Source organism: Kogia breviceps, chromosome 15 (assembly GCF_026419965.1).
Source record: "Kogia breviceps isolate mKogBre1 chromosome 15, mKogBre1 haplotype 1, whole genome shotgun sequence".
Taxonomy (NCBI): Eukaryota; Metazoa; Chordata; class Mammalia; order Artiodactyla; family Physeteridae; genus Kogia; species Kogia breviceps.
The window spans coordinates 78,976,041-79,001,425 of NC_081324.1; the positions used below are offsets into that span (position 1 = coordinate 78,976,041).

A 25,385-nucleotide genomic window follows, 5' to 3' on the forward strand; every position below is an offset into this window, starting at 1 on the left:
GATTTGCATATGTCGGGGCTGCTTTAAACAGAGGAAACTGGTTGGTCTCTCCTGGGAGGGACTCTACTGGTGCTGTTCCCAAGAGCTCTTTCTGGCACCAAGGAAGTTTCCCTGAACATTTTTTCGTCTGTCATGCATTCATTCCCACCCAGAGGAGAAAAATCACTCAGCAGCCACTGGTAGTGAAAGCCACAGACGGCCCTGCTCCTGGCAGAGATGGCCCAATGAACTCCACCACCTACCTTCTTCCTGCAACATAGGGGCATAGTCACGATCTAAGGGTGCCCTTTGTAGATTACCTTTGGGACGCAGCACAGCTTGGCCTGTAGGTCAGCAGGTCCCGAGGCTCTCAAATCCTGCCTCCACCACTGACTAGCTGTGTGTCCTTGGGAAAGTTACTTGATCTCTCAGTTTTTTCATGTGTCAAATATGACGGCACCTACCTCCCGGGGTTGTTGTGCAGATGAAAATAGAATTACATATGGAAAGGGTTTTGCATAGTCTCTGGCACACTGTCAGCACCCAATAACAACCCTGATCACTTATGGTAATGTTTTTATCACCATTATATCATAAAGAAAAAAAAGGACCCAGCCTTTCCTGGACACCAGTCAAATACTGGTATGTGAAAGCAAGGTAATCAGGGCATACCAGGAAAAAATTAGTACCTGGAAAAGTACTTCTCTTCCTTTTCTTCATTTTTTAATACTGTAATAAAATATATCATTTTAGCCACATCTTTAAGTGTACAGTTTAGCACATCCATATTGTCGTGCAACCATCACCACCGTCCATCTCCAGAATCTTTTCATCTTCCCAAACTGAAACTCTGTACCCATTGAACAATAACTCCCCATTTCCCTCTCTCCCAGCTCCAGACAACAACAATTCTACTTTTTGCCTCTATGAATTTGACAATGCCAGGTATCTCATAAAAGTGGAAAAGGACAGTATTAATCATTTTGTGTCTGGTTTATTTCACTTAACATAATGCTTTCAAGGGTCATCATGTTGTAGCATTTATCAGTACTTCCTTTTCATGGCAAAATAATATTCCGTTGAATGGATATACCACATTTTGTTTATTTATTCATTTGTTGATGGACACAGGTTGTTTCTGCCTCTTGGCTATTGTGAACAATGCTTCTATGAATATTCATGTAAAAGTATCTGAGTCCGTGCTTTCAATCTTGTTGGGTATACACCCAGAAGTGAAATTGCTGGATCATATGGTATATCTATGTTTAATTCTGTAAGGAACTGCATTTTTTTTTTTTTTTTGGCTACGTCACACAGCTTGTGAGATCTTAGTTCCCCGACCAGGGATTTCACTCAGCAGTGAAAGCGTGGCGTCCTAACCACTGGACTGCCAGAGAATTCCCAGGAACCTCCTTATTTTTAATGGTAAACAATACTTGTTGAATATTTACAGCCAGGCACTTAAATTACTTTTTCCCATTTAATTCTCACAGCAATTTCCATTGTAGGCATTTTGATTTTACAGATTAAAAAAACAGAGCTTAAGACTGGATAGGTAATGTGTCCAAGACACTAAACTTAGCAAGAGCAAATGGTGGGATTTGAACTCAGATCTGGAAGACCCCAAAGCCCAATATTTACCACCAGGCCATGTTGTCATCCCTTAGAAAGGAAGAAAAACACTTGTCTTTCTCTTTAAGGATGAATGTGGCCTCTGGGTTCAATAGAAGGGACCAAATAAATGCAGAAACCCAGCACCACCACCCAGCAGCTGTGTGACTTGAGAGGAGTCCCTTCACATCTCTGCATCTCAAGTTCGTCATGTGTAAATGGAGTTAATACTCCTAGGAATACATCCTAAGGGACTGAAAGCAGGGAAAGTACAAATAGATATTTGTACATGAATATTCATAGCAGCATTATTCACCATAGTCAAGAGGCAGGAACAGGGGACTTCCCTGGTGATCCAGTGGGTAAGACTCCACACTCCCAATGCAGGGGGCCCGGGTTCTATCCCTGGTCAGGGAACTAGATCCTGCATGCATGCTGAAACTAAAAGTCCTCATGCCACAACTAGGAAACCCATATGCCACAACTAAGAAGCCTGCATGCCACAACTAAAAGATCCTGCATGCAGCAACAAAGACCTTACATGCTGCAACTAAGACCCAGCATAGCATAAATAAATAAACAAATAAATAAATATTTTTTAAAAAGAAGCAGGAACAACTCATCAGTGTCTATCAACAGAAGAATGGATAAATAAAATGTGGTCTATCCATATAATGGAATATTATGCAGACATGAAAAGGAATGAGGTGATGATACACATAACAACATGGATGAACCTGAAAGGCATTAATGCTAAGTGAAAAAAGTCAGACACAAAAGAACAACTATTGTGTGATCCTACTTATATGAGATACCTAGAATGTGCAAATTCATAGAGACCGAAAGTAGAATAGAGGTTACTAGGGACTGGAAGAGGCAGGGAAGGGGGAGTTACTGTTTAATGGTTACAGAGTTTTTCTTGGTAATGATGAAAAAGTTTTGGGTATAGACAGTGGTGATGATTACACCACACTGTAAATATATTTAACATCACTGAATTGTACACTCACCAATGGTTAAAATAATAAATATTATGTATATTTTACCACAAGAAAAAAATTATAATGGAATCAATAATACTGGGGTTGTTCTAAGGATTAGACTGGTGCTTCACAAACTTTTATGTGCACACAGATCACCTGATTGTATTAAAATGCAATTCAATTAGTCTGAGCCAGAGCCTGAGACTCTGTGTTTTTCTAACCAGCCCCCAAGTGGCACCGATGCCACCTGTCTGTGGGCCACACTGTGGGGAGCCATGTACCTGAAGCTCAGGTGAGTGCTTAGGATTCAGTATGCACCAGCACATTTTGATCTGCCTCTGAAATTTCATAGACCCCAAGCATGCTCTTTTTAAGAAGCTACAAGAGTCTTGCAGAGCAGAAACTTCAGCCGCTGTGTCTCCCACAGTCATCTAAAAACTTTTCTCTCACAATGGCATTTGGATAAAAACAAGCTTGAAAACATTTCCATGTTAAATAATCCTGAGGAGAAAGAAGCATGCATAACACACAGCATGAACCTTGGGCAGGCCCTGTCCAGACCCTGATCTTAGGCAGCCCTCAAACACTTCTGATGACCAGGAGCTCATCTGTACTCAACCCTGGCATTTGCCCAGGGTTTGCAGGTGAGGAATGTACAGAATAGTTAGAAACAAGAGCTGCAGAAAATGACTCAAAAAGGAGCACATCTCCATGGCCTGGATCCAAGTCATGCTCCTACACCCAACCCCCCTGCTAAACAGGGCATGCCTGCTTGAATTTGGGGCAAAATCTTGAGCTAAGACTGCCAAAATCATGCCCACTAAGCCTAGGAACAACAGTCCAAATTACTGTTAGTTCTCCCTCCTCATTTTTCCCCGTTCCCCCAATCTGGAGCTCATAGCTGCCCATATATGTCAAGTTTAAGACAGCACCTTGTTATTCTGATTCAAGGGTTTGATCTGGTAAGCATGAAGCCAAAACCATAAGGACAATTAAGCCCCAATTTTCCACATGGAGCTGAGAAGTTAATTTGGAAAACCAAACACAAATTATTCTGAACCAGCCAGATTAATTTCTAGAGATTTGCCATAACTGCAGCAGCTAACACTTAGTGAGCTCTTGTTATGTGCTAGACACTGAGCTAAACATTTTGCATATATTATCCAATCCTCATAACAACATTATGAGGTAAGTACTGTCATCTTCCTATTTGTACAGATGGGAAAACTGAGACACAGAGAAGATTAAGCCCAAGGTTATGGCTCATAACTGGAAGAGCCAACACTGTTACCCAAAACTTAAACCTATCTTAAAATGAGAATTTCAAAATGTGGTATTATAGGGTGGACATACATGAATTTGACATAGTCAAATTCAAGAATTCAAACTTAGCCATAAACCCATAGTCCAAAAAGAGGACAAAAAGTTCATTCATGTCCAATCTGAAAACACTAGTGATATCTACAGTTTAAAGAATGTTCCTGGTCCTCACATGAATTGTTTGTCAGGAGATAGTCACGAGCAATCAGTAAGAATAACACGTTTCCCTTGTCATGATCACCCAGCACTGCCAGGTTTAGCAAATAAAAGAATATTCAGCTAGGGCTTCCCTGGTGGCACAGTGGTTGAGAGTCTGCCTGCCGATGCAGGGGACACGGGTTCATGCCCCGGTTCCGGGAGGTTCCCACATGCCACGGAGCGGCTGGGCCCGTGAGCCATGGCTGCTGAGCCTGCGCGTCCGGAGCCTGCGCTCCACAACGGGCGAGGCCACAACAGTGAGAGGCCCGCATACCGAAAAAAAAAAAAATTCAGCTAAATCTGAATGTCAGATAAACAATGATAATTTTTGTAAGTAGGTCCTATACAATATTGGGGCATATTTATACTGGAAAAGTATTCATTATCTATCTAAAATGCAAGTTTAACTGAGCATCCTATATTTTATCTGGCAACCCCATGATAGGCAAATACAAAACAATACAGCCAAGGCCCTGACTTGTGGGTCCAGTTTCCCAAGTGCTTTATTTTATTTATTTGTTTGTTTGTTTGTTTGTTTGTTTAGGCCATGCTGCATGGCATGCAGGATCTTAGTTTCCTGACCAGGGGTTGAACTCGTGCCCCCTGCAGTGGAAGCTCAGAGTCCTAACCACTGGACCACTAGAGAATTTCCTCCAAGTGCTTTAAAAAGTGTCTGTCCTTTGATCTTGCCAATATCCTCTGTGGCTCAGTAAAGTTATGTAATTTGCCCAAATCAGCAGTAAGAGGGTGGCGGAGCTGGGACCCATACCTTGTGTTCTAACTCTCCATCTACTCGCTGTCCCATGAGAGATATATGGCCCACCTTGAAAGGGAGGCCAGTCATGAGAACACACTGGAAGCAAAGTTTCTTGGTCCCAGAGTAGACTCACAGAGTAAGGCTAATAGGTAAATCCACTGATTTTGTGAACACTGAGTTTAAAAATCTCTGAAACACCCCACTATGAGCATCTCGACATTCCCAGGGTATGTTTTACCCTTTTGCTCCTTATATCCTCCTCAGAATTTCCTACATTTGCTGGAATTCTGGATTAAGGATTGGGACAACAGAATCTAGTGTTCCCTCCATCCAAGCTTTTGGTTAGAACAACCCTGCTTGGTCCATGAAGCTTGGGAAGATCTGACCTTCCGCCCTGGTTCCAGGATCGATCTCTGGGAATGCTGTGCCCTCCTGTAGAGAGGAGGAGTAGAGAAATGAATCAAGCCTGACCAGTGAAAAGGATACCCCAGATATTTGTTGCAGCTCCTGGGAAATAACGATGCTCTTCCTCCAGAGCAGCTAAAAGTGAGAGAAAGACTGGATGAAAGCAACAGAGAAAAAAAGCAGAGCTGAGAGGTGGAGACAGAGGCCCTTGCCTGTATCCTTTAAGTATCTGGATCCAGCTATGCTGAAGCTAATAATGACCCACAGACTTCTCAGTTACATAAGCCAAAGAACTCCCACTTTTTGCATAAGCAATTTGAGGTATGTTTCTGTCACTTGCGACCTAAACAGTTCTGGTTAATGCAACCAGTAAACACCATCACTTTTTTACATCAATCAACAGGCAGGGTCAAAAATATCTGGAAATTCTATTTGCTGTAATTTCCAAATATATCTAAAATCCAACCACGGCTCACCAGCCTGGTGTGAGCCACCATCGTCTCTCTCCATGATAGTCTTCTAAGTCATCTACCTGCTTCTACTCTTGCCCCCTACAGTCTATTAGTTAGAAGGATGCTATTAAAACTCAAGTCAGGGGCTTCCCTGGTGGCGCAGTGGTTGAGAATCCGCCTGCCGATGCAGGGGTCACGGGTTCGTGCCCTGGTCCGGGAAGATCCCACATGCCGCAGAGCAACTAAGCCCGTGAGCCATGGCCACTAGGCCTGCGCGTCCGGAGCCTGTGCTCCGCAACGGGAGAGGCCACAGCAGTGAGAGGCCCGCATACCGCAAAAAAACAAAACAAAACAAAAAAAAAACAAAACAAAACAAAAAAAAAAACTCAAGTCAGATCATGTTACCCCTCTGCTCAAAATCCTCCAGTGCATCTCACTGCACTTAGTAAAAAATCTTTACACTGGTCTAAAAGACCCTACTGATCTGGTCCCACTCTGATGCTCTGACCTTACCCTCAACACTCCACTCCAGTCACGCAAGCTTCCTCCAAGGCCTCAGGGCCCTTGCACGAGCTGTTGCCTCACTCTAAGTCCTCTTCCCCCGCCCCGGACAGATTCATGGATGGCTCCCTTGTTTCCTTTAAGCCTTTGCTCAAACGTCACCTTTCCCATGAAGGTGGAAAAGGTGACATTTCCTTTTCTTCATGTTTATTTACCGTCTGTCTCCACCAACTAGAATGTGAGCTACCCAACGTCAGGGCTCTTTGCCTGTTTTACACCCAAAGGTATCCCTAGCACCTAGAACATCGCATGGCATGTTGTATGGGCTCAACACGAGGAAATCCTGAGTTGGGATAACGCAGGCCCAGGAGGAAGGAAACAGGTCTGAAAAATAGAAGGGCAGCCTCAGGGAGATTAGACCAAAGCTGGAGCACAGGGGAGGGTCCAGAGACTCTTCCTCCATCAGACCCAAGGTTCAAGGTGGCATCTGGGCTCAGCCTACCCTCTGCCTTCCTGGTTCTACCTTTGCAAAGACCCTAGTTCCCATCTTAGCAGAAAACTAAGAGCGACTGGCTGTGAGGAAATGTGATTATACATGTATGACTGAATAGTAGGGCCAAGAGTCCTCCTCTTAATCTGAGTTAATATAAGACTGCTCTCATTATCCTTAATCTGATCAATGACCGGCTTCTCGGACCCGTAGCACGCTACCAATGAACTTTTTATAACTCTGTGGAGACATTTTCTGCACTGCTGTTAATAATAAACCACAAAGCATGGGATTGAAAGTGTATTTCCACTTCACCACCGCTTTCCCTCCTGGCTTTATTTTCCCTCCCTCCAGCCCACCCTTCTCAAGGCCTTGCCCATCTGTTATTATTATGGGATGGCTTGTGTCTGTTACGGAGTTAAAGAACCTGCCTCCACCTTAGGGGACCAAAAAACTCATGTTATGCTTTCAAATTGTACTTGAGAAATGGTGATCATAGAGAGTTTTTTATTCAATTTGGCAAATGAGACTGCCTCATTTTTCTATAACGAGGAGGAGATGAGGCAGGAAGAAGATGCAAAGGAACCCAGTTTAGACAAAGGAAAAAGTGCTGTCCCATCCCCTTGCCTTCCAATAGGCCTGAAGCAGTCGGTACTCCAGCCATGTTGGGCTCCATCTGGTCCCTCAGAAGACCCGGGCTGTCTCCTACCTCTAGGCCTTTGCACATACTGTCCCTCTGCCTGGAACAGCCTTTCCTCAACTCAAGGTAACTCCATGGTCCTTCAGGTCCGAGCTTTACCATCATATCACTAGATCCATGAGGCAGAATATTCCAGGTCCCAGTACCTAGAACAGTACCTTATGTGCTGTACATATTTATACATCGTAAGCCCCATATGGGCGAGACGTTGTTCCAGTCTCCTCTGTATGTCTAATGCATTTAACACAAAGTGGAATGAATGAATGAGTGAATGAATGTTGAAGCTAATCAACCAGGTCCCCTTTCAGGGTAGACACTAGAAATGGCTGAAGGCTTATCCTAACATCAAAGCTATGACTCTGCTCCTTTAGTTTCCTCTCAGACACAGGGCCCAGAACATTGTCCGGAGCATCTTCAATGGCAACACGGCGTGTTCTTTGAGTGCCTATTTATTTGCTTTAAATGGACAAAAGTCATCAGGAGTGGGTCAAGCCAAGTCAAGACGGTAGCCTTCCATCTTGAAAGCCACCATTTAGGGTCAAGAAAAAAATAAAGAGACTTGTTTTCTTGCAAGGTGACTCTGAAGATGGTTTTCAAGAATGTCTTAAGTAACGCCAGCAGAGCTGGGACAAGACAGATGCCTTCTCCCGCGGCTGCTTTGACAAGTACAGCTCTCTTTCGTGTATAAATACTTTGATTTGTTGTTTAGAGAAATATCTGAGGGGCTTCCCTGGTGGCGCAGTGGTTGAGAGCCCGCCTGCCGATGCAGGGGACGCGGGTTCGTGCCCCGGTCCGGGAGGATCCCACGTGCCGTGGAGCGGCTGGGCCCGTGAGCCATGGCCGCTGAGCCTGCGCGTCCGGAGCCTGTGCTCTGCAGCAGGAGAGGCCACAGCAGTGAGAGGCCCGCGTACCGCAAAAAAAAAAAAAAAAAAAGAGAGAAATATCTGACTAAGGAATTATTAGTGTGATAATAGGAGTCTGGTTATGCTTAAAACATAGCACTTGGTATTTAACAGAAATATACATTTGAAATATTTGAGGATGAAATGCTATGATGTCTTAGGAATTGCTTCAAAATAATCCAGGGAGGATGGGGTAGGGGGAGAAGATTGGCCATAATTTGATACTTGTTGGATTTTTGTGATGGGTACATTAAGGGTCCATTATGCTATTTTCCCTACCTTTGTACAGGTTTGAAGTGTGTGTGCGTGTGTGTGTGTGTGTGTGTGTGTGTGTGTGTGTGTGTGTGTGTCATTGTCTGGTCCCAGTCATATCTCTAACTTTGCCCTCACCGGTGATTGAGAACAGCCTCCCAATAAGCAAAGATCATAAAATCAACAAGTAGTTGGTTACCCCATCTTCTCCAGACTAAACAATACAACCTCAATTTTTTCAACTTATGGATGGGTAGGATTAGAAAAAACAATTTGAAACAGCAATGAGACATTACTTCAATAGCATTGATTATCTGTACCTTCCTTTTCGTTATCCAACATTGTTTAAACATATTAAGGGAAAGAATTGTGAGGTTCTTAATCAGATAATAATGAATCAATGTCTGCTTTTTTTTTCAATGTCTGCTTTTTACTTATAGTTTTGATTTCTGAGTTCTGCTGGAAAATGGAAATTCCATGACAAAATGAGTCTTACATACGACCCATTGGCAACACTGACATCTGTAGATGTGACATATGCTCTCCAGTTCACCATGACCCTTGTGTCTCCTCCCAGGTATCCTGCCCCTGACCTATTTTTCTTCTGTGTGTTCCCTGCCTGGTCCCAGAAAACAACTGACTGTGTGATCCCTGGAAATCACACAGCCTCATCTGTAAAACTCACATCCGTTTCTGACGTCACTTCAGAAAAATTTCATCTTAAATTAGGCTTCCTTGTCATTGACATGATTCTAACTCTGTATTTATTTCAACTGAAAGTATGTATTTTTAAAAATCAAGCCTGCCCCAAGTTTCTGAGCTCATCACAAGTGGATTCACTAGTAAAGTGACTTTACATATTTTTTATTAAGTCACAGATTTGCTGGAAACACTTACCTCTCACAGTTGTCATTCGTGAAGATGCAAAGCCACAAACTCTGCTCTCGTAAAGTCTGAGAGGGTTATAAACGGATACACTCTTCCTAAAGGACCATTTGGCCATATGTGAGAAAAAGCTTTACAAGCACGCAGTAATTCTACTTCTAGGTATATTTCTTAAGGAAACAAATAAGAATGCTTTACAAAGACTTCATTGCAAAAGTAGTCACTAAGGCTGTGTTTATGAGAGCAAAAAACCAGAAATAATCTAACTCACTAAAGGGGGTTGTTTAACTCAATTATGCTACATCTTTATGCTGGAGTGTTACCAGCCATTTGAAATGCTATTTAAAAACTGGTTTTGGCAGGGAAAGACATTCATGTCTTAAGTCAACTTTAAGAGGAAAAAGAAACAAATAAGAGGAGACTATGAAATAAATAAAATATAGTTGTTCTTAAAAGTCATATGAAAGTACATGTTTGCATGCAGAAAAACCTGTAATACTCTATAACAAGATGTTAACAATGTTGATCTGTGGGTGGTGGGATTATAAGTGTGTTCATTTTTCTTTTTGATTAAATGCATATTCTATTTTTTTCTAGAGTGAATATGCTTTGCTTTAATGGCTATAAATGTCTTTTAAATGACTATTTTATTTAATGAGTTCCATTTCTGAAGTCGGTGTGAACAACTCATCACCTGGCATGTGTAACCTGAAGAGCCAACCGAGTACCTGCAAGAGCTCCAGGGAAATGTCACAGAGACCATCACATAAAACCACAAAGGGTGTGGAAGGAACTTCCAGCTCTAGAGTTCCTGACTGCATGGCAGCCTGAACGTGGGGACACGTTTCTTTAGTTTTTAGCAGAAGCAAAACAGTTTCCTCCCCAAATGCCCCCATCCTCTTAACCAAACAAATGATCCTGGCAGCACTATTCACAAATAGCCACAGGGGGAAACAACCCAAAGGTCCACTGACGGACGGATAAACAAAATGGGTTTCTCCATATGATGGAATATTATTCAGCCATAGAAAGGAATGAATTATTGATACATGTTACACCATGGATGGACCTTGAAGACATTATGTTAAGTGAAAGAGGCCACACATAAAAGGCCACATACTGTATGATTTCATTTATATGAAATACCCAGACTAGGAAAAACCATAGCAACAGAAAATAGATTAATGGTTGCCAGGGGATGGAGGACAGGAACGTTGAAATTGACTGCTAATAGGTACAAGGGTTAGTTTTGGTTTTTTTGGTTGTTGGGGGGTTTTTGTTTTGTTTCGTTTTGTTTTTGCATGTGTGGTAATGTTCTAAAATTAGATAGGTGAAATGGCTGCCCAACATTGCACATATATTAAAAAGCATTCAACTGAATACTTCAAAAGAGTTTAAATGGTGAATTTTATGTTATGTGAATTTTACCTCAACTTTTAAAAACCTAAAAAAAGAAACGCTGGGGTGGCTATATTAATATCAAAGAAAATAGTTTTCAGAGCAAGGAAAATTACCAGGGATAAATAGTAACTTTACATAATGATGAAGGGTGAAGTCGCCAAGAAAACAACCATCCCAAATGCATATACACTTAACAAAACAGCTCAAGATACATGAAAGCAAAAAGTGATGGATCTACAAGGAGAAATGGACAACATTCCCCTCTGTGTAATCAATAAAACTTGAGAGAAAATCAGCAAGGATATAGAGGACTTAACACTATCGACCAACTGGATCTAACTGACATTTATACAACACTGCACCCATCAACTGCAGAATTCACATTCTTTTCAAGTATACCTGCTACATTCACCAAGAGAGAATATGGTCTAAGTGATAAAATAAACCTTAAACATTTTAAAAGAATTAAAATATTATAAAATGTGTTCACTGACATAATTGAATTAAACTGTTAGTCAAAGATAACAGGAAATATCCCCAATACTTGGAAATTAAATGACATCAAATATTTACTTTGATGAATATATGCATCAAAGAAAAAGCCTCAAAAGAAATTATAAAATACTGTAAGCTAAAGCGAAATGAAAATATAATATATCAAAATTTGTGGGGTGCAGTTAAAGTAATCCTTCAAGGGAAATTCACAGCAACAAATACTTATATTAGAAAAGGAGAAAGGTCTCAAATCAACAATCTAAGCATCTGTCTCAAGAAAATAGAAAAAAGAAGAGCAAAATAAACCCAGAGCAAGCAGGAGAAAGGAAATAAGAAGAAGAACAAAAATTAGTAAACGTTAAAACAGAAAAATAGAGAAAATAAATGAAGCTAAAAATTAGTTCTCTGAAAATATGGCTAAAACTGATAAACCTCTAGCCAGACTAACACAGAATAAAAGAGAAAGAATATGCATTACCAACATCAGGAATGAAAGAGGTGACACTACTATACACCCCACAGACACAAAAGGATAATAAGGGAAATACTATGAACAGCTCTCCGTGTGTAAATTGAAAAATTTAGATAAAATGTACCAACTCCTTGAAAGCCACAAAGTCCTAAAATTCACCCAAGAATAAATTAAAGAAATTGAAGTTGTAGTTTAAAACCTTTTGCAAAAAAATTAAATTAAATTAAAACAAATCTCTAGTCCAGATAGTTTCACTGGGGAATTCTACCAACATTTAAAGATGAAATAACACCAATTCTACACAGTCTCTTCCAGAAAACAGAAGTAGAGGAAACGATTCCAAGCTCGTTTTATAAGGCCAGTATTACCCTGATACTTAAACTAAACAAAGATGGTATGAAAAAGGAAACCGCAGACAATACTCCTCATGAACAGACACAAAAAGCCTCAACAAAATTCGAACAAATCAAAGCCAGCAACATATTAAAATAATAGTATAGCAACATATTAAAAGGATAATATTGCTTTTGGGGTTTATCACAAAGCACTGTTTCTCTCAGTCAGATAAGCATAAAAATATAAAAAGTGGCATCTAACCTTGCTCTACCTCCTACCTAATAAAAATGAAGCCCCTGGATGCCCCACTGGATGGGTTCTTTTTATACCTGTCTATCCGCCTCACTGCTCAAGTGCATGCCACCCAAGCCTGCCCGAGGCACCATCACAGGGCCTTTGTGGATGGGCACAAAGACACACTCCTGACTATTTCTGATGGGAATGACACTCTGGGTAGGAATGGTGCCCAGGCAAAGGGAACTTTATCATCGCCAGAGACCCCAGAATCCAAAATTCTATAACAATGGAACTCATACAGGACAAAGCAGGGAGACAGTGGCTGCAAATTTTGGGTTGGAGACTTGTCAGGAATCTGTGGACATGGATATCTCTCGTCTCTACTTGGTAGGTTCCAGATCTAAATGCAAACTCTACTTGAGACTTTTGTCAGCCAAAGGAAGGACTGGCCTTATTCGCTCTCCTCCAAAGAGTAGAACCAAAGGATAAAAGACATCAGAGAGTAGATCCAAGTCAACAGAAGGGGGATAATTCTAACTTTCATAACTCACCCCTATCAAAAGGCGGACTTATGAAAGGACTTGAATAGACATTTCTCCAAAGGGGATATACAAATGGTCAATCAGCACATGAAACGACGCCTCCCATCATTAGTCATTAGGGAAATGTGAATCAAAACCACAATGAGATACCACTTCATACCCACTAGGATGGCTATAGTCAAAAAAAACAGAAAATAGTAGGTATTACCAAGGATGTAGAGAAATTGGAAACCTTGCGCATTGCTGGTGGAAATATAAAATGGTGTTGCCACTGTGGAAAGCAGTATGAAGGTTTCTCAAAAAATTAAGTATAGAATTATCATATGACCCAGTAATTCCACTCCTAGATACATAACCCCAAAGAATTCAAAGCAGGGAATCAAACAGATACTTGTACAATAATGTTCACAGCAGCATTATTCACAGTAGTCAAAAGATGAAAACAACTCAAGTGTCTATCAACACAGGATAGATAAGCAAAACACGGTCTATCAATACAATGGAATATTATTCAGCCATTAAAAGGAATGAAACATGGATACATGCTATAACATAGATGAACCTCAGAAACATTGTGCTACGTGAAAGAAGCCAGACACAAAAGACACATAGTGTACGATTCAACTTACATGAGGTGGTACCTAGAAGAGTCAGATTCATAGAGACAGAAAATAGAATAGAGGTAACCATGTGGCTGGGGGCAGGGGGAGATACTGTTTAACGGGTACAGAATTTCTATTTGGGGTGATGAAAAAGTTCTGCAGATGGATAGTGATGATGGTTGCACAACACCGTGAATGTCCTTAATGCCACTGAATTGCTCATTTAAAAATAGTTAAAATGGTAAATTTCATATTATACATATTTTACCACAATTTTAAAAATGCATTTTTTAAAAGGCTGCTTTGTGAAGTAGCGCTCGCCCCAAATCACAAAGCCAAAGCTGGACACTGGGCAGGAGGGGGGCCTACACAACCTCTTAGTGTCCTCTGAAGCACGTGGATATCACAGCTTCTGACTTTTCTCTTTACCGCACAAGCTTGAGACAAGTTCAGGAGTTGTAAGGCCCAACCCCGTCACTGGCATTTTGTTATCCAACTTGGAGTTTATGACGAGCGAATGGTTTAAAGACTAAAGCCTGCCAGGCACTGATGGGAAGTGAGTCATCTGTGAGCAGGTCGAAGATGCAGACCTGGTATGAGAATCTTGTTCGCTTATGTCACCTGCAGCCCAGCAGGTGTGCCATTATCCCATAGAAGGCCTCCATGGGCTTCGCCTTCTCACACCTTGCTGTCTTCTCCCTGCTTCTCACACACCGGGGGCTCCGTTAACAATGACCGAATAAATGAACTGGTACCTCCCTGGATGGCTGAAACACCCCACCCACTCAGGGCTGAAGCACCCTAACCTCCCTATGACAAGCTACAGAGAGTATGATCATCAAAACCGCCAAAGCTAACAATTATTAAACATTTGCTATGTGCCAGGCACTTTGCTCGGCTTTTTAATGCATGATTCCATTGAATCACCGTAATGACCCCATGTAAAACACTGTCCCAATTTTTTTTTTTTTTTTTTTTTTTTTTTTTGCGGTACGCGGGCCTCTCACTGTTGTGGCCTCTCCCGCTGCGGAGCGCAGGCTCCGGACGCGCAGGCTCAGCGGCCATGGCTCACGGGCCCAGCCGCTCCACGGCATGTGGGATCTTCCCGGACCGGGGCACGAACCCATGTCCCCTGCATCGGCAGGCGGACTCTCAACCACGGCGCCACCAGGGAAGCCCTGTCCCAATTTTATAAGCAAGGAAACTGAGGCTCAGGAAGGAGAGCTCATCTGCCCAGGGTTACTTAGCTAGTAGATCCTGAATTCAGACTGGGATCCCAGAAGTCTTACTGTGTAGCCCACACCCTCCCAACTACTTGGCTCTACTGCTTCGAGCACCCACCCAAATTTCCAGGGACTCAATTATGTTATTATTTCTGAGTCTTCATCTCATTTTTTTTCCTGGTCCAGGGAAAGCGAAGGCATCCATCTTTGGAACGCATCCACAGCTTTAATCGATGGCTGCCTGGAAACTCCAGGGGCCCATGCTTTCAGTCTTTATCAAGAACCAGATTTCCGTTATGGCAAAACACAGAAATCACCTCGATGGCTCAAGAGCAGCGCTGACCAAGTGAAATATACAGTGAGCTGCCTGTGTCATTTAAAATGTTCTAATAGCCTCAGGGAACAAAAAATAAGATACAGGTGAAATCAATTTTAACACAGTTTATTTAACCCAATATATCTAAAATAGCATCATTTCAACATGTTGTCAATGTAAAAGAGTACCAATGAGATATTTTGCATTCTATTCTTCATTCTAAGAGTTTGGGATCTGGCGGGTATTTTATAATAATTGCACAGTTCAGTTAGAGCTCGCCACATTTCAACTGATTAATAGTCAATGTGGCGAGTGGCTGGCATACTGGACCTCTCAGGTCTAAAATGCTTCCCTCTGGGGACTTTCCTGGCTGGTGGTCCAGTGGGTAAGACTCTGCGCTCCCAATGCAAGGGGCCCGGGTTTGATCCCTGGTCGGGGAACTAGATCCCACGTGCATGCTGCAACTAAGACCCGGCACAGCCAAAATTAAATACATAAGCCTTTTTAAAAAATAATAATAAAAAAATAAAATGTCTCCCTCTCTTTTTCCCGTCTTTCCTTGTCTCTATAGATGCCCTACTTTGTCTCCATCAGTTCTGTACTTCTCTTCAATCATCATCTGGCATGGTCACCAATGAGAGCACACGAGTGACAGAGTATTCCATCATGAGGATTCTCATTAATCCCACAGCTCTCACCTCTGATCACACGGGCCCTATCACCTATGCTTCCTCCTTCGCCTCTATGTGCTCTCATCTTTGCTTCCTTTTCTTCCAGGCCAGGCCACCTCTGGGGACTCCAGGGAGGAACAGTCAACCTCTTCCTGGATCTCTGGCTGCCTGAATTTGCAGTTTGGGTCAGATCAGTGACTCTAAACCTCAGTCCACTGGCTTGTAAAACAGGAACAACTACAGTTACGGTCACTCCCCACCGGAGAGACATTCCAAGGGTCATAGAAACCCTGCCCAAGAAAATCACGCTACACTCTGGCTTTTCTCCCACTGTTGTCCCTTCTCCCTCCCCACCCTTCAGCTTCTCCATCCTCCCTTCCCAGTTGCCATGGCCCCCTCGGCTTCCTCAGCTCCGGAACACCTTCCATTCCCCAGCTCCAGAGCAGCAAGGGGGAAGGGAGGTCCCAAAAGGTGGAGCCCGGCGAGGCGGGTGGAGAGGGGAGCCCAGAAAATGTCCCGTCCTCAGGGAGAGGAGGAAGAGTCCTCAGTTTCCTGCCCATTGGAAGAAGGATAAGAGCTCCCTGGTAGAACCCACCCTAAAACCCCAGAGGGGGTAGAGAACCCTTCAGAAATAACTCCTGCCGCTGACTCGGAAGTTTGAGACCACGTCCCACCCATGTCTCTATGAGAACAAGGCAGAGGCTGGGTCGCCGCAGGCTGGGTGCTGTGCATGGAAAACCATGTGCTGCTCTCACCAGCGCAGGTTCCCAGGTCCTTCCCAAGTGCAAACAGGAAAGACGAGATTTGGGCCTAAGACAACTGCCTCCTTAACCCAGAGCTCTTGGTCATCAAAGCACAGGCAACCAAAAAATAAAACAAAACGTAAATCCAGACTGAGGATAGGGAAAAACGGGCCCTTTCCCAAACTGTGGGTGAAAGGTAATTTGGCAAAACCTATCAAAAGTCCGGAAACTGGGCTTCCCTGGTGGCGCAGTGGTTGACAGTCCGCCTGCCGATGCAGGGGACACGGGTTCGTGCCCCGGTCCGGGAAGATCCCACATGCCGCGGAGCGGCTGGGCCCGTGAGCCATGGCCGCTGAGCCTGCACATCCAGAGCCTGCGCTCTGCAGCGGGAGAGGCCACAACAGTGAGAGGCCCGCGTACCCACCAAAAAAAAACACACACAAAAAAAAGTCCAGAAACTTTGCATATCCTTGGATCCAGAAATATTTCACTTCTAGGAATCGAAGACAAGGATTACTACAAGCCACAGGGATGTCTACTGTAGTAGACATCCCTGTGGCTTGTAGTAATCCTTGTAGTAGAGGATGCAGTAGACATCCTTGTCTATCATGATGGAACATGATAAACATACACATCTGACAGAATTCAATAAGTTAGATAAATTATGCAACAGCCATGTAACACCATGCAGCCATTAAAAATACTATTTAATAAGATGAAAAGATGTTCCTGACATGTTAAGTGAACCTCATAACTCTAGCCTTCCTCAAATCTCCAGGCTCACATACCTAACTGTCTACTTCACAAACGTAAATGTCTAAACAGGACTTCATTGTCAAGCCCAACGTAATCCACCCCCGGTCTTCACACTTCAAATAATGACACCGCCATTCACTTAGTTCTTCGGCCAAACACATAGGAATAATCCTCGGTTCTTTAATTTCCTTCACCCCCGACATCCGATTCATGCGCACCTCCCGTGCACTTGACCATCTGAGATCAGCCACTTGCTCCATCACCCCACCATCACTCGAGTCGAAAGCAGTCATTCCTGGCTTTGACTCCCATACTAACCTCCCAATTTGTCTCCGTGCTCCCATTCTGGTCCCCTATGGTCTACTTTCCCTGCAGCAATCAAAAGGAGCTTTTAAAGAAGTCAGTCCCCCACCCTTTGCATCGTTAGAACACAGTGCGAGTATCTCGGCCAAGCCGCCTGGGACTGGGGCCCTGCGTCTGCCTCCCACTTGTGCCCCTCGTCCCGTCCCCCTCACCCTGTGCCAAACATGGTGGTCTCCTTGCTGTTCTCTAAACATGTAGAACGTAGTCCCACTCAAGAACTTTGCACCTGGTGTTCCCTCTGACTTGCGCATTCCCCAGATATTTCACGGCTTGCTTCCTCAAGTCAGTGAAACCTCCCCGAGGGGGCCTTTGCTGATCACCCCGTGCCCCCTTCCTCTCTTTCCCATGCTCTTTTGGTTTTATTTTGGATTTTTTCCATAGCTGTGATTCAGTTATATTAGATTGTCCACTGGCCCCCAATGAACCACACCTGCTGGAATCCACACCCTTGGATACTAAGTCCCACATTGACTATGGGCTCAACCACATAATTTGCTTTGGCCAGTGGGACATTAGCAAAAGTTACAGAGGCAGAGGCTTAAGACAGGCTATGAATTGGAGCTTGCCTTCTTGGAACACTGCTGCTGCCACCATGTAAGAAATCTGGACACTGTAAATAAACTGTAATTCAATGAAAGAAAGGAAGAGACAGAGAAAGAGAGAGAAAGAAAGGAAGGAAGGGAAGGAGGGAGGGAGAGAGGAAGGAAGGAAGGGAGAGAGAGAGAGAAAAGGGGAGGAAGAAAGAGAGAAAAGGGGAGGAAGAAAGAGAGAGAGAAAAACGAAGGAAGGGAGGGAGGGAGGGAGAGAGGAAGGGAGGAAGGAAGGAAAGGAGAAAAGAAAGAAAGAGAGGGCTTCCCTGGTGGCGCAGTGGTTGAGGGCCCGCCTGCCGATGCAGGGGACGCGGGTTTGTGCCCCGGTCCGGGAAGATCCCACATGCCGTGGAGTGGCTGGGCCCGTGAGCCATGGCCGCTGAGCCTGTGCGTCCAGAGCCTGTGCTCCGCAAAGAGAGAGGCCACAGCAGTGAGAGGCCCGCGTACCGCAAAAAAAAAAAAAAAAAAAAAAAAAAAAAGAAAGAGAGAGAGAAAGAAAAGAAAGAAAGGAAGGAAAGAAGGAAGAAAGAAAGAAAGAAAAAGAAAAGAGGGGAGGGAGGAAGGAAGAAAGAGAGAGAGAAAGGAAGGAAGGGAGGGAGAGAGAGAGGAAGGAAGGAAGGGAGAAACAAAGAAGGAAATCTGGGCTGTCCTGCTGGAGAGGCTATGTGGAAGAGAACTGAGATGCCTGAGCCAATCACCAGCCGACCACCAGCCACATGAACAGGGCCATCTTGGACCATTCAGCCTCAGTGGAGCTGCCAGAGACCACAACTGCCGGTCTGCAAGACCAGCTGAAGAACTGCCCAGCCAATCCCTACCCACAGCATCACTGAAAATAATGCGTTATTGTCTGAGCTCCAGTTTCCCAAACTTAATTAAGTCTCGGTATGGTCTCTCAAACCATAATCAGTAATTGAGATGGAACAGATAAAGAACAAATAATTGATATGTGATGGCTAGAACACCCTCCCTGTAGAGGAGATTGTTAGTTAGCCATCCCCCAGCCCAGTCCCTGATATTTACCTCCACTTGTAATTTAACCGAAATAGAACCCAACTCAGTACCAGCTGCATGTGGCCAGCGCCCACCAGCCCTGGTGCCACCCACTCACCTTTCAGATGGCCTCTGTGCCTCTAGGTTCATTTCCCACCGTATAAATCAGGGATCAGCAAACTACAGCCCACGGGCCAAATCGGACCCACCACCTGTTTTTTTAAGGCCTGAAACCTAAGAATAGTTTTTACATTTTTAAATGTCAAAGACAAATTAGAAGGAAAATACTATTTTGTGACATGTGAAAATTATATCAAATTCAAATTTCAGGGACCCTAAATGAAGTTTTATTAGAAAACATTTATTTCTGGGTTGTCCGTGGCTGCTTCAGGCTACAACAGCAGAGCTGAGTGGTTGTGATGGAAACCACATGGCCCACAAAGCCTCAACGATTTACTCTCTGTCCCGTTACAGAAGAAGTTTGCTGGTCCCTGCTACAGGCTGCCATCAGACTAACCTTTAAACAAGTTTTTAATTGCACTCACTCCAAAACCTTTGAAGATTTCTATCTCCCCTCTCAAAGGGACGAAACTTTGTCTTACTTCCCGATCCCAAGTTACACCCCAGCAGTTTGTAACCTGAATTCGTTTCCTATGACACTCTACCAGGTACTCTCCATTCTGGGCCAGCCGGTCTGTAAGCTGCCCCTTGAAGGCAGGAGAATGCCTTCGTCCGGTTTGTCGTTCTGGCCCAGAGAGCTCCCCCAACGCGCTGCAATTTAAACCCTCCCCATACCTCACTCCACTCAGAGTCCCCAACTCCCCAATCAAGGATGCTTCCCTACCCATTTTGTCACATGTTTCCCTGGGTGCATTCTATGGAACACCAAGCCCAAGAGATGTCTCTGGGAAAAGGAAACACCGCAGACGCTATCCTCTCTTGGAGTCACAATGTACAAATACAGCACATTAAAGGCTCTGAGAAGTCCTGCAGTCAAGATACCTATCTCTTTTGCTTACCTCAACCTTTCCCAAATGTGTTAACCATGGGATTTATTTTGTCTTCAGAATACTTGTGCCCACCAGCATCTAGTGCAGTGCCAGGATTTCAGTATTTGCTGAAAGAATGATAATGCTAGGGCTCCACAGAACATCCTTGGGAAATGCTGCTCAAGCCCCTTCTCCTCTCCCTCCAGTCTGAGCTGTTCCCTTCCGTGTCATCTACTCTACACCATGTAATGCTAATCATCACCATCAAAGAAGCCACCATTTATTTAGCACCTGCAGGCACTGGGCTACAGATAGCGTTAGACCCTTGAAAATCTCACCTCTTTTCATCCTTACCTCTGAGGCAGGTAATGTTATTCCTTCACTGGCATTTTGCCAAAAATGAAACCATGGGTCAGAAAATTTAAATCACTAGGCCAAGATAAAGTAGGAAAGCTAGAATGCCAAACTACATCGGTCTAACTCCAAAACTCATGACCTTTCTTCTCTGCCAAAGTACCTCCTGGTAACATACTGTGGCCAGCGCTGCTGGCCGTCCACCCAGTGTCCCTTCATGCCTTCTTCCATGCTAGTGCAACCCTGATTTTGTATGGAGTAGCAACAGGTCAAACCAGGAAATGGACTGCAGCTATCTAAACCAGTCACGATGGCATCCCCACTGCCTCACAGCTCGGACAAGTGATCTGACCCAGTTCTGGCAAAGAAGACATAATGAAACATCACCTCAGGGGTAGGAAGGAAGAGGTGTCCTGCGGAAACCACACAGAGATATGAAGCCTTTACTCCTTCCTATTCACCTGGTCCCCTTCTTCCCTACCTTGAACCTGGGTGTAATGGCTAAAGCTTCAGGGGCCATCTTGTGGCCATAAGGAAGAGGCCATGAGAATTCACAAAGACATCAGCCCCAATGTTATTAACTCACTGAGCCAACTCAAGCAGCTACATACCTCCAGACTTCCTGCTACTTGAGAAAAATAAACCATTAACTGCTTAACCACGCTGGGTGGATTTTCCATTTCACGCAGCTGAACGCATTCCTTAATGGACCCACATATCACTGTTTGGACTTTATCATTATCTCACATACACTTTATTAGTCTTGTCTCCCTCATCAAGAAAGTATACTTCTTGGAGACTAAGTCCATGTCAGATGTTTTTTGTTTCCACAGGGGTATAGGCAAGGTTTTCAGGGATGGTCTGTTCAATTTACTACTTTCTTTAGTGTTTGTGAGCAGGGAGATGTCATCATCGAATAGCTGAAATATGGCCTCTATCTCCCGTTAGATTAGTCTTTCTCAAAGTGTCAACATGAAAACATGCAGCAGAAACACCTGGACTGTTTACTAAATGCAGATCCCTAGGCCCCCTCCAATCCCAACTGAATTAGAATCTCTGGGATTAGAGGCTGAGAACTTGCATTTTTAATAAGCTCCCTCAGGTGGTTCTGATATAAAGTTTGACAACTGCTGGGATTTAAAAACAACAACTGTGGATCCAAAACCTATGTGAGGTTTGGCAGGACTTGGCTGGACCCTAAGGCATCAGCCCCTCCTCAGAGGCCCCACCTTAGCCCTAGAGACCTAGGAAGCCTAAACTGGCATAACCACTCCAGATCCTTTCTTGGGCAATATGGATAAAATCGTGGGCACGCTCTGTGCATACTGGGATTAGGAAACTAACAACAGATGCATTCCCAGTAACTGTCACTTTCCACCAGATCAATGCCCACATCCCCCAGTTTAAAAAGAAAACCACTATGCAGAAAAGAAGCAATGGAATCTCTGGCCCACTGCAACAATCACCATGATCCAGGGAGCTCTCAGAGGATGGAGCATGCTCGAAAAGAGGAAAAGAAAACTGGAGAAACTTACATAGTAATACACAAACTAGCATTTGGGACTCCTGACTCAGAGGGACACAAGAGACCTCCGGGGGCCCTTTTGGGTTATTTATTGACAGCATGCAATTCTGAACAGAATCTTCTCTCGGGCACTGCTCAGACAGAGACAGAAGGCTGGGCCAGGGCATCCCACACTTTTTCTTCCATCAACGGAGTCCTAGCCTACACGGCTCTCCAAAGCTCTGAGAAAGAAAATACCTGTGCCTCCCCACAGAATTCCCACGCCTCTGCTACCCCTTGATACTTACGTTATTTCATTTCTGACGATCATTTTCCCAGATGACAGGTGCACACAGAGATGCATTCTAGGGGAGCAAATAGCATACTCAATACACACACACACACACACACACACACACACACACAAACTCCACTTTCAAACTGGTGACCTTCCTGCCTGCTGACATGCGGCCAAATTTAAAACCACGGAGGAAAAAGGAAGACTTGAAAGTGAACCAGAGATAGATGCTCATCCAGGCTAGAACGGAGGCACAAGGGCTAAAAGATTCAGCAGGGATTAAAGAGTTCAGGCCTTGGAAACACACAGGCTGGAAACCAGTGGCCATCCCAGCTCTGCACATGCCCGCCCCACCACAGGGAGAACCACCTTCCTTTCCTCCCAGCCCCATGGTCACCACCCTCAGCGAGTGCCAGCTAATGGGAGTTCCCAAATTTAATCAAGCCATGCGTAGCACGGGGCCGGTTGGAGGGAGGGATGTGAGTCGAACCCTAGAGATGTTTCGAACAACGTGGATGCTCAGTGATTACGTGGACGCCAGGCATTTTCTAAAGCTCTTGAAACCTTCTTCCTTGACCAGATGGCCTTAGGAAGAAATAATTTCTACCATCTTCTTTCTGAGTAACTTTGCATCCCCCCCTTCCCCCCCCCCAACGAAATTGCTTCAAACTCCCCCTCAAGTTCTGTTGGAGAGAATGTTACAACACGCCAAAGATAACTCCTCCTCCCGACCCCTTTTTCCACGGTCCCACCAAGATTTCAGAGTATTTTCCCACACCACCTGTGTGTGCTGATCCAGGGTTGTTTTTGTTTTTTGAAAAAAAAACACGTTTCAGGCCTGCAACAGCTCCCTGCATCAAAATAATCTTATTGGAAATGGGTAGCTCAGTGGGGAATTCTTTTTCATACATCTTGCCTCCTGACATGTATATTACTGAAAACAAACAAGCAAACAAACAAGCCAAGTCCAAGGAGCAAAAGGGGGGCTGGGAAGGAGGCCGAAAAAGAAAAGGTCTATCTTTACAGGCAGCCCCTTTCTGCGAGCAAAAAGCACCTCTTGACCACCTGCAGAATGCGCAAGGTCACGTGGGTTCTCTGCAGCGCCTTAATGTCTTACCCAGCACACAAGCAAGCCCCCGTGGCATATAAACAAATTCGCAAGCGGAAAAAAGGGAGAATTCACTCCTCAAAGAGGAAACGAATGATAACCACTGCCGCAAGAATAATAATAAAGAATAACAGTTACTACTACTCCTCCCACCACCCAGCCAAGCGCCGACGACAGCAGTACAGTGTAAAGGGACACCCAGTGCAGGCTTTGCAAGAGAAATCACAGGAGACCAAATCGTGCCCACCTTGCTACCCTCCCACCCGCCCACCCCACCCCCAACAAACAGAATCAAGGGAAAGGGGATGGTGGGGAAGAAGGGGGAGGGAAGGAAGGATGGCTTTCTTTCCACAGGCAACACCTACCTCCAGGGTCCGGATTTCTTTTTGTGTGAGGTCGTTGGAAGTAGCACATTTGGTCCTAAGCCCTTCCAGGTTGGAGATGCTCAGGTCTATCATGTTTTGGACCAACTCGCACTGCTGTAAGGCTTTTTGCAAACTCAGAGGCTGCTGGTCCTCGCTTTTCGTCATGTTTTCCTCATCCATCGCTTGCTCTGCAAGCCCCCTTCCCCTCCTCCTCCTCCCAGAGAGAAAAAAGGGGGGTGTGGGGGGAGTAGAGGTAGTCTGCCCCCTACGCCTCTCCAACCACTGCGACTTCTCAACAATGTCTCATGAAGAAGAAACCCAACATCTCACACAGGGTTGAGGGGGTGGGGGTGGGAGGAGGGGACAAGAGCCAAAATTTATTATTTTATTTTGGGGTATCAAGCAGACTTCATTAGAACGTCTCCTCTCTCTGAGTCTCTGGTCCCTGAAAAGGAGAGATGCTGTTTCTCAGAAGCAAACCAGGTGATGTGATGCTGTCTGTACACTTAGGGAGGAGGAGGAGGAAAAAGAGGAGGAGGGGGGAGGGAGAGGAGGAGGAGGAGGAGGAAAATAGCGCTCACTCTTTACACACCGGCTCCGTGAAGGACAAAATTGTGTATTTTTGGCTGGCTGGCTTTTATGTCAAAAAAATCTGGTTTGCCCCCCTCCCAGTTGCAGTGACACGGCATTGTCCACCGTTTGTGGTGCTTTAGCGCGTTCTCAAGATGCTGTCTGCATTGCTCCCGCGGCTGCGGCGGCGACTGCGGCTGGTTGCTGGCTCGTCGTCGCGCTGCTGCTGCTGCCGCCGCCGGGCTCCGGGGGTGACGGCTGCTGCATTCGCTCCTGCCTCGCTCCACTCCGACATCTTGCCTGTCAATCAAGGTGGGGGGGCGGGCAAGGGAGCGCCGACAAGGGATGGAGAGCAAGGGACCTGCAGGGGAGCGGGTTGGTGGAGAGGCGCGGTGCGCGCATCCGCCCCCGCCGGGCCCCGGCCCCGGCTCGCCAGGGACCCGCCGAAGGAGGCGGAGGAGGAGCGCGCAGGCTCGCGCACCTGGCCGGGAAAAGGGACGAGTCCCGGCGGCGGCAGGGGGAGCGGGGGGCGGGATTTCTAGGGGATGCGGAGCTCGCGTGGCAAAGTGAAATTACTACCGGGCGGGCGTGCGAGCGAGCAGTCGGCGGGCGGGGGCGCAGGGGAAGCGCGCACGGCGGGCCGAAGCTGCTCCCGGGGGCGGTGGAGATGGCAGGGACTGTGCTACAGCGCGAAGGCTGGGCCGAGGGGGCGGGGAGAGGGATTTGGTGGCCGGGTGGGGGTGGGGGCCACTACTACGGCACCGCTCTCGCGAGACGAGGCCAGAGCGCGGCTCAGCAGGTGCACTCCCGCAGGGAGCAGGTGTGCGTCCAACTTTAAACCCCGTCGTGCATGCTGGAGAAACGTCAGCGTGAACCTGGGCACGTCCTCTCTGGCTTTCTAGCGGGTGTGTGTGTGTGAAATTGAACCTGGGCACGTCCTCTCTGGCTTTCTAGCGGGTGTGTGTGTGTGTGTGTGTGTGTGTGAAATTGAACCTGGGCACGTCCTCTCTGGCTTTCTAGCG

The 25,385-nt window shown here is 45.2% G+C and overlaps 1 protein-coding gene across 4 annotated transcripts in view; it reads right to left on the bottom strand.

Annotated features, from left to right (window-relative positions):
• The window catches only part of KSR2 (kinase suppressor of ras 2), a 410,583-nt gene extending 385,539 nt beyond the window's left edge, over window positions 1-25,044 (bottom strand). For 2 of the 4 annotated variants that reach the window (XM_067015448.1, XM_067015444.1), the window contains exon 1: window positions 23,794-25,043. In XM_067015448.1, the coding sequence (XP_066871549.1) occupies window positions 23,794-23,973 (180 nt within the window). In that variant the 5' untranslated portion in view covers window positions 23,974-25,043. Of the gene's footprint in view, window positions 1-23,793 lie in introns of all 4 variants that reach the window. The other 2 variants (XM_067015445.1, XM_067015446.1) reach the window with 2 other exon arrangements.
• Window positions 25,045-25,385: the final 341 nt, after the last annotated feature.